The sequence below is a fragment of the Staurois parvus genome, unplaced genomic scaffold (genome assembly GCF_062004578.1).
Source record: "Staurois parvus isolate SC_StPar_1 unplaced genomic scaffold, SC_StPar_1.0 ptg000299l, whole genome shotgun sequence".
Lineage (NCBI taxonomy): Eukaryota > Metazoa > Chordata > Amphibia > Anura > Ranidae > Staurois > Staurois parvus.
Genome location: NW_028318095.1, coordinates 10,997,691 through 11,015,231, shown reverse-complemented (window position 1 = coordinate 11,015,231; position 17,541 = coordinate 10,997,691). Strand labels below are relative to the sequence as shown.

Sequence of the window (17,541 nt, the reverse complement as noted above, 5' to 3'; positions counted from 1 at the left end):
GGCTAAATTGCCAAATCACCAAACATTAGTGCTGTCATGCCAGAGAAACCCCAGATATTTTTTTTTTCGGTTCCCAGTAGCAGGAGAGCAAAGCTGAGGTATGTATACGGTCGGTGGTGGTATAGTAGTTTTTTTTTCTAATAAACTTTCACATTGAAATAATTATTGCAATAATTATGCAAAACATGTACTCACTTAAAATACACTACAGCTTTGCTTTAAAAATTCTAGCTTCTAGACTTTGAGCTAAATTGCAGGAACTGGAAGACCGGTAAACTTAGGACAGAATCCAACTTAAAAGTTTATATTTAGAAACCTAAAATACACCTAAATGAAGAAAAAGAATACATAAAACTGTCTGAGTGGTTCCCTTTATTATGCAGTGTGGAGTGGATACTAGGTCTTTCAAGTCCATGTTGCTTTCCTTTGTTGTACAGATTCTAAAAGGAGAGCCATATACAAAATATAACAAAGCCATTTTGTGTTTAAAGAAAGCATTATAATTACAAGAGATGTGTAATTCCTACAAAGTACAATACATCAGCACAGCTTTCCTAAACATTAGGCAAGTCCAAGGAACAATACATCTATTCTAGCTGATAGAAAATAAAATGTCATCTCAGGAAAGCCTCAGCAATCCCTCATCAATGTCGGGCATGTTCAGAGAGATGGCTGTTTAATGGGATACTCATTTAGACAGGAAGAGTTTTACATAGTAATTTACTTAAAAACTCATCAGGTAATTATGCTCATTAGTAGTCCAACAGAATGTCATTTTTTCATTAGCTCTGGAGATTTTCGTGGTACAGTTCAGTGCTCTCATGATGGAATTTACTAAGCTGCTGATAGAACTATTTTCTGTAACATATTCCTTAGGGGTCATTTGTGGCCAGAAAACTCTAAGTGACCTGTGTTGGTTTTTTTCCGCATGTTTTGTATGAACAATACTCTATGCTATATATGTAGTGCCTGAACAAGGCCTTAAGGGAAATCCATAATATTCCAGTCAATAATGATTAACCTCTATAAACAGCTTCGTGTATGAAAAATGGCAGGTGACTCAGACTTCCACTGCGTAGGGTTGCTGCAGACACACACTTCATTAATGTAAGATCTGCTATACAATTCCACTACATCTGACCAAGGGAGCTCAGTCTTCATTTTACCAAAAAAAATGTCTTGCCCTACTGCTGTCATAGGCAAGCCCTTGGCTTCAGCGTATCCTTTCTTCCTTCAAAAATAGAAGAAACCCTCTTATGTTAGTGTGATTTTTTAAGGCACAAAAATCTGTATCAAACTTTAGTTTATATAAAAAAGGTTTAAAAAGGTTTAATCAATTTTTTATTATTTGTACAAAACATTAGAAATACCCATAGACCCACAAATACAGGCGGTTATACATGCACATCAATCACAAATTATATACAAACACAAAGTGGGGTTCAAGTCAAAATAGGATACTTGACGCATTGTAAGATGTCAAACAATCTCTTCTTCAGAAGTGCCTAAATAGGACAAGAGACCTACAACAAAAGTATTCATTTGTAAGTACATCATTTATATACATATAGTTTGATTAGTGAACACTAGGGAATACTTGCACTAACCCTGCATTGAATGTTGAATGAAGAGAACCACTACAATTTTTTGCACAAAGAAACAAGGGACATATGCATCTATCGCTCCCCAAATTTTGGGGAACTTGAATATTGACAGATGCATATGTTCTTTGTTTCTTTGTGCAAAAAATAGTGGCGGTTCTCTTCATTCATCATTCGATGCAGGGTTAGTGCAAGTATTCCCTGTGTAATTGCTAGTCTAGCTACACTGCTCAAAAACATTAAAGGAAAACTTTGAAAACACATCAGATCTCAGTTGGGAAAAATATCATGCTGGATATCTATACTGATATGGACTGGATATGTGGAACGTAAGGATGCTCCATCTTTTGATGGAAATGAAAATTATCAACCTACAGAGGACTGAATTCAAAGACTCCCCGAAAATCAAAGTAAAAAAATTATGCATCAGGCTAGTCCATTTTAGTGAAATTTCATTGCAGCAACTCAAAATGGTACTCAGTCCCCCCCTTTTTTTCCCCTTTCCCTCCTTACCCCTTCTTTCTTCCCCTATCCCCCTCTTAGTCACCTCCTGCCTGAGACTATTCCCACCTCTCACTCTTTCTGCTGTCTTCCTATTTCTCTTCCTTCCCCATAAACTCACACTATCATCTAAACAATAGCAAAGGTATACGAGCGCTAGGTAGTACAGGGAATAAGCAGCTGACATAAAGGCAAAATCCTCTATACCTTCCTAAATACAATCAAAGATATGCAGCGCTATAACAGCGCTGTAGAATGCTACGATCGAAATCATGTGCAATGAGCGTCTAAGGACGTTATAATTGTGCAGTTGGTGAACTCCAATAGTAGAATGAAATAAAAAAGCATATAAGTCCCCAAATCTGTAAAAAGGTGCAATTTGTGACTCTGGTGATGTGTATATAGATGTAGATTGCACTAACCAGATAGCACAAACAAATGTGCATTTGAGTATTTAAACCATCACTCCTGGTCCTCTGGTAACGGAAGGATGAACATCCACAGCTCAACCGGGCCAACCGCAGCAGAACAAGTAGTTGCAGGGTCATCTACCTCCAGGGATCAGGAGTCACTCATCCATCCACCAGGGGGATCACACTCCTTGTACCATGGTACCACATTATCATCTGCACTTTTTCACTCATGCTCTCTTGACCTTTTTTTTTTCGGATGATCCTGACAGACACACATATCACTTATTATAAGGCCACTATAGATCCTGATCCACAATCCCCTCCTACGTAGATTTATCTGGTTCTGGGTCACGCTCCAACTGTCACTGACCTTTTACCGACTCCAGGGTATACTGCTTCTAGATCAGTTAGAGAGCCTTGCTTTCTTGAGCGCCCCTCACCCAAAACCGCAACTAGGAATAGCTTTTCACCTATGATATTCAGGAGGTAATCCCCTGCAGTCCCCATTCTCCCATCTTGTTATTCATTTTTTTGAATTTCGGACAAATTGTATCATCTAAAACATGATGTCTTTCTATCTAACTTGGTCATTGCAATCCTATTGATATCTCCTTTATGTTGTATTTTTGATTTGTTTTGTCTTTTTGATTCTAATAAAAGTTATGGAATAAAAAAAATTGTACTCTGTAGCTTGTATGGCCCCCATTTGCTTGTATGCATGCCTGACAACATTGGGGCATGCTGCTAATGAGACAACGGAGGGTGTCCTGGGGTATTTCCTCCCAGATCTGGACCAGAGCGTCACTGAGCTCCTGGACAGTCTGAAGGTACAACTTGGTGGCGTCGGAAGGACTGAAAAATTCTATCCCAGATGTGTGTGAATTACTTGTGAGCCACAAATACTGTACTTAATTTTCTGGTGTGGTTCACTGGCACTTAATCACATCCTCATTGATATGTGCAATTATTGTAAAATATTTCCAGGGAAATGCCGCGCCCCTATGATGAAATAACTAATTATTTAATACCTGTGTTGCGTGAAATAAATGTGGTGATAAATTAATATATTATTAGACTATATTTCAATCCGCTTTGCATGATTAAACTATAAATTAAATAAATATAATTATAATTAAATTAATTTATATGTGGGATAATATGATATAAGTGAAACAATATATATAATTGTGCAATGGTTAATCTGGACAATATAAATATATGAAAATAAAGAATAAGAATGAAATACATAAAAAATATATAAAAAAGTGTCCAAAAATTGATTTATGTATTCACAACGCTGTTTAGATCTCTGCTTCAATTTTGACACTCTTATGCGCTCACCTTCCTGTAAGCCTAATCCTAGGCAAACCAAGCTTTTGATCCAATTAAATTATGACTTTTTATTCTGTGGTTGGATCCTTCAGGAGGATATGGACTGTGGAGCTCCCCTCTGTTCTCCTGGATTAATCACTGATTTTATGCTGGTGTGGTGATACTCGGGGAGGGGCTTTGACATCACCACGTACCCAACGTCTGAACGGCGAGTATAGCCTGTGTGTGGAAGACACACAGAGGAGACTTGTTGCACTGAGCGGTTTTTATACATACAAGGCGCATTTTATATGTTTCACCATGTGAGTGCATCTATGTTAAAGGGCACTTAATAAACCTTTTATATAACGATAAGGCACTATATACTTTTTCTTTTTTACTGCTATAACGTGGAGAGAAGCAGAGGGATGGAGTGGAATCCTGAAGTGTAAGGAGGGAAAGATCCTTATACCCACACCAGCATAAAAGCAGTGATTAATCCAGGAGAACAGAGGGGAGCTCCACAGTCCATATCCTCCTGAAGGATCCAACCACAGAATAAAAAGTCATCATTTAATTGGATCAAAAGCTTGGTTTGCCTATGATTAGGCTTACAGGAAGGTGAGCGAATAAGAGTGTCAAAACTGAAGCAGAGATCTAAACAGCGTTGTGAATACATAAATCAATTTTTAGACACTTTTTTATTTATTTTTTATATATTTCATTCTTATTCTTTATTTTTATATATTTATATTGTTCAGATTAACCATTGCACAATTATATATATTGTTTCAGTTATATTATATTTTTCCACATATAATTTAATTATAATTATATTTATTTAATTTATAGTTTAATCATGCAAAGTGGATTGAAATATAGTCTAATAATATATTAATTTATCACCACATTTATTTCACGCAACACGGGTATATCCCAGATGTGTTCTATTGGATTTAGGTCAGGCGAGTGTGGGGGCCATTCAATGGTATCAATTCCTTCATCCTCCAGAAACTGCCTACATACTCTTGCCACATGAGGCCAGGCATTGTTGTGCACCAGGAGGAACCCAGGACCCACTGCACCAGCATAGGATGTGACAATGGCTCCAAGGATTTCATCCCGATACCTAATGGCAGTCAGGGTAACATTGTCTAGCCTGTAGAGGTCTGTGCGTCCCTACATGGATATGCCTTCCCAGACCATCACTTTTACCCACCACCAAAATGGTCATGCTGAACAATGTTACAGGCAGCAAAACATCCTCCACGGCTTCTCCAGACCTTTTCACATCTTTCATATGTGCTCAGGGTGAGCCTGCTCTCATCTGTGAAAATCACAGGGTGCCAGTGGTGGACCTGCCAATTCTGGTGTTCAATGGCAAATGCCAATCAAGCTCTATGGTGCTGGGCAGTGAGCACAGAGCCCACTAGAGAACGCCGGGCCCTCAGGCCACCCTCATGAAGTCTGTTTCTGATTGCTTAGTCAGAGACATTCAAAACAGTGGCCTTCTGGAGATCATTTTGTAGGGCTCTGGCAGTGCTTATCCTGTTCCTCCTTGCACAAAGGAGAAGATACCTGCTGATGGGTCAAGGACCTTCTATGGCACTGTCCAGCTCTCCTAGAGTAACTGCCTGTCTCCTGGAATCTCCTCCATGCTCTTGAGACTGTGATGGGAGACACAGCAAACTTTCTGGCAATGGCACGTATTGATGTGCCATCCTGGAGGAGTTGAACTGCCTGTACAACCTCTGTAGGGTCCAGATATTACCTCATGCTACCAGTAGTGATACTGACCCTAGCCAAATTCAAAACTAGTGAAAAACAGTCAGAAAAGAAGAGTAGGGAAAAAAATGTCAGTGGCCTCCACCTGTAAAACCATTCCTGTTTTGGGGGTCATCTAATTGTTGCCCATCTAGTGCACTTGTTGTTAATTCATTAAATTCACCACGCAGCTGAAACTGATTAACATCCCCCTCTACTACCTAACTGACCAGATCAATATCTCAGGAGTTTAACTGACTTGATGCTATACTCTGATTAAAAGTGTTCCTTTAATGTTTGTAAGCAGTGTATATGTAAATAAATTATGTACTTACAAATGTATACTTTTATTAGAGATCTCTTGTCCTATTTCGGCACTTCTGAAGAAGAGATCGTTTGACGTCTTTAAAATGCGTCAAGTATCCTATTTTGACTTGAACTCCGCTTTGTGTTTGTATATAATTTGTGATTGATGTGTATGTATAACCACCTGTATTTGTAGGTCTATGGGTATTTCTAATGTTTTGTACAAATAATAAAACATTGATTAAACCTTTTTTATATAAACTAAAGTTTGATACAGATTTTTGTGCCTTAAAAATCCCACTAATATAAGAGGGTTTCTTCTATTTCTGTTTAACATGAGATGACGGTAGTGTTCTTCACCACACTCATCTAATTTAATTTTTCTTTCCTTCAAAATCCAGCCCGCACAGATGGCAGCTGCCACATTGAAGTTGAATCAGCTTCTCACCACAATACTGATCTTGAACCATTTTGTTACTGCTATATTGACCCTGAACCAGCTTCTCACCATCCAGAGCCCTGGTTGAGGGAATTTTGCTGACCCAGTAGGAAACTACTTGGAGCAGTACAAAGAACCTGAGTGCTATGTAGCCAGTTGTGCTGTAGGTCAGAGAGGGTTCCAATCACCTGGGAGCCTAGGAAGCTGGCAGGCCATGTTCACAAAGTTTCAGCCTGCCAGTCTGGGGAAGAAGCAATTCCAACTATATGGCTTTGCAAATATTTATGGTCAGGAGCAAGAACTGCAACAAGGACACTTTGGTTACCTAATGCAGCTTTACTTTACACAATTTCAACAGAGATACTTAAAGGACATGCATGGTTTGTGTCGGGGGGTGGGCGAGGAATGAGCACACAGTATGGTCAACAGATGTTTCATATAGGCAACAGAGCACAGGGTCTTATTCTCAACTGAGCCAGTTTTCACATGTTAACAAGCAGGGCCCTCACCCTTGGCAGTGGTAAACACCATTGCAGTCTCAATATTTTCAACAGCAATTAGACCTCCATGCTGATAGCTCACATTTTTATAACAGGAGGTGCCTGCACAATTAAGGACCTTCACGGCAGATCATTAGGCTTTATTTTTATTAAAAAGTGCAGATTTAAAAATGTTAAAAATTACTTTTTGATAGCAAATGAACATGTTAAAGCTTATGTTAGATTTTAGTGATTACGTTTACATATACTTTAACTTTGGACTTGTAAGCAACCATCTAATAGGTGTACAATGTAGATTCTCTGTCAGCAGCACAAGATCAGATAGAGGCATCTATCACATGATGAGTTACAAGTATACTAGTCTGTCCACTTTATAAACCTACCAGAACAATATAAAGGAACCAATGGATAATCTGCCATTCACACTCAACTCTAAATATACAATACATTCTGTAGAATTTAAACATTATTTTGACTAGATTTAAACCTTCAAAGTCCCAGAAAAGAGCCTGATTCTACTGCAATACTGAGTACACATTTCCAGCTCCAGCAATTCTATGGCACACGCTCTCAAACCACACTTTCAGAACCGCTGACATTTATTCCAATATTTCTGAGTATTATAGTTTAAACTTGTCACTTGATCTTTTCTCTAATTATCCTTTCTTTGCATCTGACATTGAAGTAAGTATTTTGCTTCATATTTCTGCTAACACTCCCTCTGTCAGCTCTCAGACTTCTAAAAAACCCTTCCCTAAGGCTTCCTGGAAGACTGCTGCATAATCCTGGACAGAGATTTTGCTCATTATATATTGATAATATCCCTTTGTAACCCTGATTACTCATCACACATATCACATTCACATAGTTTGAGTGAATGGAAAGCTAGTTACAAGAATGGAGCATGATGGGTAATTTGCAGGGTTGCCTGAGGTGTCCACAATTAAGCAATGCCTGGGGTATTTTAAAGGGCCATCAAACTAAACAATATACATTTAAAAAAATAAATTTCTATATACAGTATACACCAAAAATAGCTAGAGTTTTTTTGTAACTGAAAATATTCTGGGAAAAGCATTTATCTCCACACATCTGGCATACTGCTTAGTATTCCCTTTGAAGGACACTTTAGGCATACTTTGATAAGCCCCTTTAGCCTAAAATGACTGATAACATGCAGTTGGCTTAATTTCATATCTTCACAGCAAATGTAAATACAGAGTCTAATATCTCACATATTGTACAGATAACAGAACTTTTCCTTATATACTGTATTTGTAAATGGCATTGCTTTAAAGGAAACCAGTCACAAAACAGGAAGATTGAAATTGCTAAGTTCTTCCACAAAAATTGTAGTTGTTTGGCTGTCATATTGGCCACCTGGCTTCCTAATCTGAAACTACTGAAGCAAGTGAGCATGACAGCCAGGCAATTAAATAATATGTATAGCCAAAACTTTGCTAGACACGACTAGAGATTAATTTATCACCCCTTTATTTTGTCCCTGTGACCAATATCACTGAGACAAAAAAATTAAGGGAAATCCAAAATGTAACAGTTGTCACCAGAACCAGAGAGAAGGATAAGTTTTCCATTGGGAGAGTCTATCTCAGTGACAACTTATTTTGTAGAGATTCCCTCTTACGTTCTGTTGCATTTTTGGGGAAGTGAAATCTCCCCAATGAGACACAGAGAGCATAAAATAAACTGGTGGGGGTTTAAACTCTATCCAAAACTGAAAGTAAACATTTTGGTTATGCATACACTTCAACCTTTTTTGAAGAAAGAAATGGTGACCCCCATATTTCCTTAATGATAGCTTTATTTTAAAACAAATCTTTCATGACAAGAAGAGCTTGCTGTTTTTTTCCTTCTGGCTGCAAGGTACATGGTTTTGTGACACTGGGAATCAATCCCTGATCCTACAGTGAAGGAGTAGGAAGCTTAACTGACCAATCTCCAGGGTGTAGAAGAACTCATGGTTCGACATTATGATAAGTATTCCACTCACATTGCTACCAAGACAACTAGGACTCTTGTGCATCCCACCGTTCAGACTATTACCCAGTGAGGTTTTACCATGCCCAGACAGTTGTGATGCACAATGCCCTATTCTCCATATTTCACCACTCTTTGTTTAGTGTTTGACTTTGGTATGTTTCAAGTTCCTAACTAGACCAATTATGCAACCATGCAGCAAGTGTAATAAGAGTGACATCAGAACTCTGGGTTGTTGTGGGTACATTAAGCTGCAATTAAGATGTTATAAGGTAGCTTAATCTATGCATGATTGCAGGTATTGATAATTCAAAATAAAATATACATTTATTGACTTACTCTAATGAAATTTTTGCAATCGTTTCGCAGGAGCTATAGCTAACTCCCGATAAAATGTCCTTGCACTGTCCGGTCTGCATACTATCGAGCCAGTCTCCCATGGGTCGGTATGTGGGAAAGTCAACATTGTTTTGATCTAATAGTAGATTTGATGGTCTGAAAAAAGAAATCATGTTATTATACATTAACAATATTGAAACTAAAGATGAAAATGGCAGTTTAACTAGCAAGAAAAACTTAGCTTCAATAATTTCTTTTATGCAGATGCTATGGATTAAAAGGCAACTCCCCTTTTAATAAAGTATTTAACATTTTCAGTTGCTACAAAGGCAATTTTTTAATTATTTAAAAAAAATTATATCATCTGCATTTCCCAGCTTTTCCTTTTTCCACAACACTGACTAATCTCAGACATAGTGGAGTTACACTTTGAAGGAAGTTGTAAACCTGAAATCAGGATCTTGGTATCTTTATGTTCTTTATTACAGGATGTGTGCCTATTTTGTCTTTTTGGAAACATTTCCAAGGGTAATCATAGGCATGAGATGACCTTTAGATGTTTGCATGTGATCTGTCTGATGAAAAAGCTTACTTTCTTCTAAGGTTCACGCAAATAAAGCCTCATAACACATATGAGTGTACATATTTACAGGAATTGCACTACGGCCTCTCTCATATTTAAGGGTACATTGGGTTATTAACTGAGAACCTTTAACACAGTCAACAGGATTTTAATATTTATAGGTCCTATATCATAGGAATGCAAAGTGCAATTTATCCCATCCATACATAAATACATCAAACTGAATCCCTCTGCACAGTTAGCTTCAAGATCTGCCTTCTCTGGAGAAACTATCATGCATGCCCCCCCTCTCACAATCCACCTTGGCTCCACCTCCCCCAAGCCTCCCTTTTGGTCAGACTACCCATCATATTTAAGGTCCAACAAACTTGGATTACTGAAGGTCAAGATATGCATATTGCTTCAGCTGTCTAAATCACCCTGATTTATTATTCTTGCTCGGTTGAACTGTCTATGTTTCTATGGGATCACTTTATTGCTACATAAATTTGAATTTATAATTTTAGATGGAATTCCATTTTGCCCTTAAAAGATGAGGTACAGTCAAAGCTCTTTTGGCTGTACTTCTCCTGTTGATCACTGGAGTGCAGTTCGTTCTGCATTCCTGTGAGCCATTTTTAACTGACAGTGGGCTGAAGCTCACTGTTGGCTTACATCCCCCAGCCGGTCCATGCTGGGGAAAGATCCAGAGTCTGGAGTGGCACCTGGCTCAGCCTCTTAGTGATCTGTTCTGCTCAGTGAGGCTGTGAGAACTCAGCGGTCAGCAGTCCCTCACACTTAGAGTTGGCAGAGGGCAGATGCAGCATTGGACTGATGCTGCATCCACTTAGGTAAGTATGATTAAACAAACAAAAACAAAATGAACTCCCATGCTTCTCTTTTAAGGATCTTAACTTTTTTTCCCTATTTACATCACTTTCAAAGTACCAAGCAATTCTCACATCGCTACCCCAGTTTCATGAAAGTTCAATACTATTACATCAGGATTTCTATATAAATATTCTGAGGGCAATGTGTGATGGAATGATGATAGTATTACAAGGGCGTATAAACCCTGAAAAAAGTAAAATGGTCTCATCAAGATTGCTTATGGATCTCACTACTGTGCACATCAACATTTCAGTGAGTAAAGGGAAAATGAAAGTGCAGCTAAATTAATTAGAGGTATATAGGACCTCAGTTATAAGGGAACTGAACTGAATTTATAACCCCTTAATGTCCCTACACTACAAACTGTCATTTTTCTTTGCTACTTTTGCTTGGGACGGTAATAGCAATTCATATAATGGGGTGGAGGAACTTGATTGGCCTGAGTCCTGACCTCAACCCAACAGGACACCTTTTGGATGAATTAGAGTGGAGACTGTGAGTCAGGCCTTCTCATCCGACATCAGTGCCTGACTTCACAAATGCACTTCTGAACGAATGGTCAAACATTCCCATAGACAGACTCCTAAACCTTGTGGACAGCCTTCCCAGAAGAATTGAAACTGCAAAGGGTTGACCAGCTCAATATTGAACCACTGTGATGCCATTAAAGTTCATGTGCGTGTAAAGGTAGGCGTCCCAGTACTTTTGGCAATATAGTGTATACACATCTACAAACATCATTTGCAGCATGCATTTGCAATACCTATTGTACTAATTGCATGTATCTAATATTCATCCTATATGCTTCTTTCCGGAATGCCTTTTTTGCCAGCAGTTAACCATTTCTGTACAGTAGCCATTTGACAAGGGTGCCAAGCTGGGTTACTGTGGCATGGATATTCTCTACTATTATAGGTTTGAAGTTTTGAACCATGTTGTAGACATCCACTAATATTTACTTGTGTCTCAGTATATATATTTTTATATGTTGTTATTTGTATAGATATTAATTCCTAAATTCAAAGTGATGTTTTATATCTTTTGTTGTGGTTTTATACATGTTGCATATGATGCTGATTATACCATACTGACTTTGGATTGCAAATTACCCCAAGTAAAATTTACATAGTTCACTAGTTTCAGAAATGGGGATAAACTTGTACTGTGGAGTAAAAGCTGAATGCCTTGTTTAAAGGGACTTTTTTTAACTATATGAATTGATTTGTTAAAAATAGTGATCAGCGCAAAGTTACTTTTTTTTTATTTTCACTGACAATTGTCTAATAAAAATCAGAGTTAAAAAAAAACATTTGACCAAACCTAAACCTTGGTAAAAATAAACTTATATTTGCACAGTGTAACACAAACTAAGTAACAGTTACCCAAACGAAGGTAATTGCAATTCAAATAAATGTGTTTTGTAGATTCTAATGATATCTGGAGAATTACACCCATTTTATATACTGCAAATATTATTATTTATCAGGAAAAGGTCTAACCTCTTTAAAGATTTTTTTCTTCCTGAATGCGTTTTATGTGCTGGTAATATAACACCAAATAGCTACTGCTGTTAGCTAAAATAAGTGTATCACCTTTGGACTCATATATTTTGTTGGCAATAGGTCTATGATTCCCAAGACATTTCTGAAGTATTTATGAAGTGTTGCTATAGGAAAGAATGTGAGGTTTTTACCTCAGTTTACTATATATATTTTTTTATTTTCTAACGGGTGTTACTGGTCTTTGATTAGCTTTATCTGAGGCACACGTCTTTAAAATAAAGGAATTTGTACTTCTTCCCTGAGAAAGAACAGATTCCACAGATTAGGGATTTAAATAGTCAATGTTAAGCCTTCATGTCCATGATTCGGATCAAAGAAGCAATGAAAAAGAAAGGGGGCCTAATTTAAAGGCCCCTAACCTCCAAGTAACCAGCAATGCGAAGTGTTGTTTTACTCTTTCCAATGTTCCTCAGAGGAATCAAAGTCAAAATTGGTTACTTTCCTCCTCAGAGAGGACATCTGGACAGTTTATCAAAGAAGAGGAATGTGTCTGCAAGTGGGAAGCGCCTGTGATGTTTCCACATATGCACTAAGGGAATGTGGGCCTTTAAGATCATCTGAAGTCATCAGTGGTTTCTTGGACCTAGCTCCCAGTCAGAGGTCTAAGACTGAAATTTATGGGCCGGGTGATGTTCACCATGAGCTCACACTTAACTAAACAAATTAGATGGGTCTCCATCCAGGCAGCTGTAAAGAAGCCCTGCCGAGCTCCACCTGATCTTTTACAGCTTTTCATAAATCAGTACCCACTAGGCCACAGACTGCAGTCATTAAAAAGACATCATGAAGATGACATATCTACACAGAGAACACAAAACTTTCCCACTCCTACTTTTTTGCCATTCTGCAGTTTGTGTGTGGTAAACAGAAAAAGTTTGGTTAAAAGGAGCAAAACACAGAAGACATATGTAGTAGGAGCCATTTACCTTATGAGCAGGAGGTGAGAGGAAGAGTGGAGATACATGTAAAGATGATTTAGAGATTTTGGATTGTAACTGGAATGTCAGATTAAAACAGATGTGATCCTTAACATGACATTTAGGCTGATAAAACAATGGGCATCATAAACAATTGCCATTTTTTAAATTAGATACTGTTTTACTTTTTTATACTTTTGTTTATGCTGATCTCCTGCAACCTCTTATTGTCTACATATATGCACTTCAGCAACAACAGTAAGCATTTCTCAGGGATGGTTTTCTGATGGTGACAACAGTGGACCTGGCCTGCATAATGTGTGTTAAAGCAACCCCTTGTGGTCTCCATCAGAGGCCCATGTGACAGGATGGCAACATAGGAGCTAACCTGGGAGACAGGGACAAAGCATTATCACCAGAAGCATAATTAGAACCTTCAGGGTCCGATGCAAGAAAAAATGATGGGCCCCCTTACCCCCCCCTTCCCTCCAAGCCCAGGGCCTTTCCCTCACATCATGGGTTCCTTTATTATGGTCACTCATTGGGACCCTTTCACATGTTTTGCCACAGGCCCCCTTCCTGCTGTTATGGGTAGGGTTGTCACCTTTTCTTCAAGCCAAACCCGAACACTTTAGCTACAATTTTTTAAAATTTTTGTAGTATAGACTATGTATATATTTTGTTATTAAATAACTATTCTAATCATATGGATTTAATCACAAGAGTCCCCCCTTACAACAGAATCCACAGAGATCCCTCATTTACATCTGAATCAACAGAATTCCCCTTTACATCTGAAGCTGCAAAGTTCATTCCTACATCTGAATCTGCAGAGTTCCCCTTTGCATCTGAATCCACAGAGTTCACCTTTACATCTGAATCTGCAAAGTTCCTTCTTACATCTGAATCCACAGAATTCCCCCTTACATCTGAATCTGCAGTGTTCCCCTTTACATCTGAATCTGCAGAGTTCCTTTACACTGTAAGAGGAGACTCTGTGTCAGGAATGGACTCAGCACTGGTGGTGGGACTCACCTGCCGTGTGGGCTGCAGTACCAGAGCTGACCAGTGGGTGCTCTCAGCAGCCAGAAGCTCACACGTATGATCAGCCAAACCTGGGGCTGATTGCAGAAAGGTGTATTTAAGGCATGACCAGGCCTGTGCTCTGGGCCTTGGTGTTATGTTTTCCCCATGAGCCTCTGTACCTGGTATCCTGTGTTCCTGCATCGTTGCTGACCCGGCTTGATCCTGACCTCTGTTGACCGTCTCCTGTTGAACCCCTGGCTTGCCTGACCATCCTTCTGCCTGATCCCCTGTACCGCGCTGTCCATGAGTTACTGAACCCGGCTTGTGACCTTGACCATTCTCTGCCTGCTCCTTTTGGTACCTTGCTGCCCGCACGTTGCTGACTTGGCCCGTCTGACCACGCTAACTACTCTGCCATCCATCCATCCTGCATGGATCCAGCTGTACCTGCACATACCTCTAGCGGATCCCTCTACCACTAGCAGGTGTACTCAGGGGCCGCGACCTGGTTCCTGTCTGCTCCAAGTCCATCCCCACCATCAGGGGCCCTGGTGAATAAGCAGACTGGGACTTAGACTCCGTGCCCTGGGGAATCCTGTCCTGAGGACCGCTAGAGGTACCACCAAACGGTCATTACAGAACCCTACGGCCGGCCTGACCGTTCCACCTCTCCAGGCCTGACTACGCCTGTGTTCCTGCACCTCCTAAGATTAGTGGAAGGTTGGTTTGCTCACTGTGCGTTTATATATATATATCTGGAAGGTTGGTTTGCTCACTGTGCGTTTGTTTATATATATATATATATATATATATCTGGAAGGTTGGTTTGCTCACTGTGCGTTTATATATATATCTGGGTGGCTAATAATAAACTGTATTATACTGTACCTGAGGCCTGCGTTTCCCTGTGTCAGTCCACACCTTTCTGGTCATTCCTAGATTCCTGACATCACACCAAGGCCTTTCCTGACCAGAAGTGGCTGCACAGGGAAGCCATCTTGACTTGTTGTGAAGGATGCATCCTGATGAGGTTATATATTTGTCTATGCTAGTCTTTGATGACAGAGAATATGCCTATCAGACTCTGCGGGAGTATACCAGGGATCAGCTGCTAGAGTGCATACGGGTCGCTCATTCCCTAGTTGGTCAGGTCCTAGAGCTCTCTGAGGTGCAACCATTGATTCAGGCTTGTGTTGAGTTGGCTTCATCTAGTACCCCTGAAAGCAGGGATGAATTCCTTCCTCCATTCAGGGCGAGTCAAATAATATCACTGGTATGGTTGTTGGAGGATGATCCGGATTGCTTCTTGGAGCATTATTCAGCATGTTCACCACATGTGCTAAAGAAGTGTATAAACGCAGTGCAATCTTCGACCAGACAGGCCTTGTGTAAGCTGAGCGTTGTCCAACCCTTACTGCGGACATGGTCAGACTTGTTACAGCTAGCCTCAGTCAGCTTGCAACAAACCAGTCCTGTTTCTCATCATTCCTCTGCTCAAAGCTCTTTTCCTGCATTCCCGACAGCACCCCCACTGACAGCCCAGTATACCCTGCTATCTACCACATGTCAGTACCCTGCTCCCACTCACTGTACCATCGTGCCAGTCGACTCGGTGCCAGTTGACTCGGTGCCCGCTGTCGAGCCAGATGACTTGATGCCTGATGATTCGGTGCCCGCTGTCGAGCCAGATGACTTGATGCCTGATGATTCGGTGCCCGCTGTTGAGCCAGATGACTTGGTGCCCGCTGTTGTACCAGTTGACTCGGTGCCAGTTGACTCGGTGCCCGCTGTCGAGCCAGATGACTTGATGCCTGATGATTCGGTGCCCGCTGTCGAGCCAGATGACTTGATGCCTGATGATTCGGTGCCCGCTGTCGTGCCTGGTGACTTGGTGCCCGCTGTTGTACCAGTTGACTCGGTGCCAGTTGACTTGGTGCCCGCTGTCATGCCAGTTGACTCGGTGCCAGCTGACTTGGTGCCCGCTGTCGAGCTTGATGACTTGATGCCTGATGATTCGGTGCCCGCTGTCGTGCCAGTTGACTTGGTGCCCGCTGTCGTACCAGTTGACTCGGTGCCAATTGACTCGGTGCCCGCTGTCGAGCCAGATGACTTGATGCCTGATGAGTCGTGCCCGCTGTCGTGTCAGTTAACTTGGTGCCCGCTGTCGTACCAGTTGACTCAGTGCCAGTTGATTCAGTGCCCACTGTTGTGCCAGTTAATTTGGTGCCTGCTGTCGAGCTTGGTAACCCGGTATCTGTGGTTCTGCTAGATGGCTCGGTGCCCGCTGACATACCCGCTGACTCGGTGTCCGCTGACTTGCCAGGTGACTCTGTGCCCGCGGTTCTGCTAGATGGCTCGGTGCCCACTGACGTGCCCGGTGACTCGGTGCCCGCTGTCGTGCCAGATGACTCGGTGCCTGCTGACGTGCCTCTGCCCGCTGCACAGCCCGACGTGCCAGCCCCTGATGTCCAGCTAAACTGGCCAATAACTGATTCCCAGCCTGCTCCTGGAAATCCTGTGCCCAGTGACCTGCCTTCCTGGGTTCTCCTACACAAAGAGAAGTCTACCAGCAGGAAACCCAGCCAGCCGGTTTACTCCGGCAGTTGGATATTCAGCCATTTACCTGACCCGGGCGGTGGAACATTTTGCCCACTAAGGACTGTCTGGAGCGTCCTGAGGCCGCTCCTTGAGGGGGGGTACTGTCAGGAATGGACTCAGCACTGGTGGTGGGACTCACCTGCCGTGTGGGCTGCAGTACCAGAGCTGACCAGTGGGTGCTCTCAGCAGCCAGAAGCTCACACGTATGATCAGCCAAACCTGGGGCTGATTGCAGAAAGGTGTATTTAAGGCATGACCAGGCCTGTGCTCTGGGCCTTGGTGTATGTTTTCCCCATGAGCCTCTGTACCTGGTATCCTGTGTTCCTGTGTCGTTGCTGACCCGGCTTGATCCTGACCATCCTTCTGCCTGATCCCCTGTACCGCGCTGTCCGTGAGTTACTGAACCCGGCTTGTGACCTTGACCATTCTCTGCCTGCTCCTTTTGGTACCTTGCTGCCCGCACGTTGCTGACTTGGCCCGTCTGACCACGCTAACTCCTCTGCCATCCATCCATCCTGCACGGATCCAGCCGTACCTGCACATACCTCTGGCGGATCCCTCTACCACTAGCAGGTGTACTCAGGGGCCGCGACCTGGTTCCTGTCTGCTCCAAGTCCATCCCCACCATCAGGGGCCCTGGTGAATAAGCAGACTGGGACTTGGACTCCGCGCCCTGGGGAATCCTGTCCTGAGGACCGCTAGAGGTACCACCAAACGATCATTACAGAACCCTACGGCCGGCCTGACCGTTCCACCTCTCCAGGCCTGACTACGCCTGTGTTCCTGCACCTCCTAAGATTAGGGGAAATGTTG

At 41.5% G+C, this 17,541-nt stretch overlaps 1 protein-coding gene across 2 annotated transcripts in view; it reads right to left on the bottom strand.

The window, feature by feature from the left end:
- Positions 1-17,541, bottom strand: part of EPHA3 (EPH receptor A3) — a 544,240-nt gene that overhangs the window by 11,072 nt on the left and 515,627 nt on the right. For both annotated transcript variants that reach the window (XM_089682929.1, XM_089682930.1), the window contains exon 16: positions 9,173-9,328. In XM_089682929.1, coding sequence (XP_089539055.1) covers positions 9,173-9,328 — 156 coding nt within the window. The remainder of the gene's footprint in view (positions 1-9,172; positions 9,329-17,541) is intronic.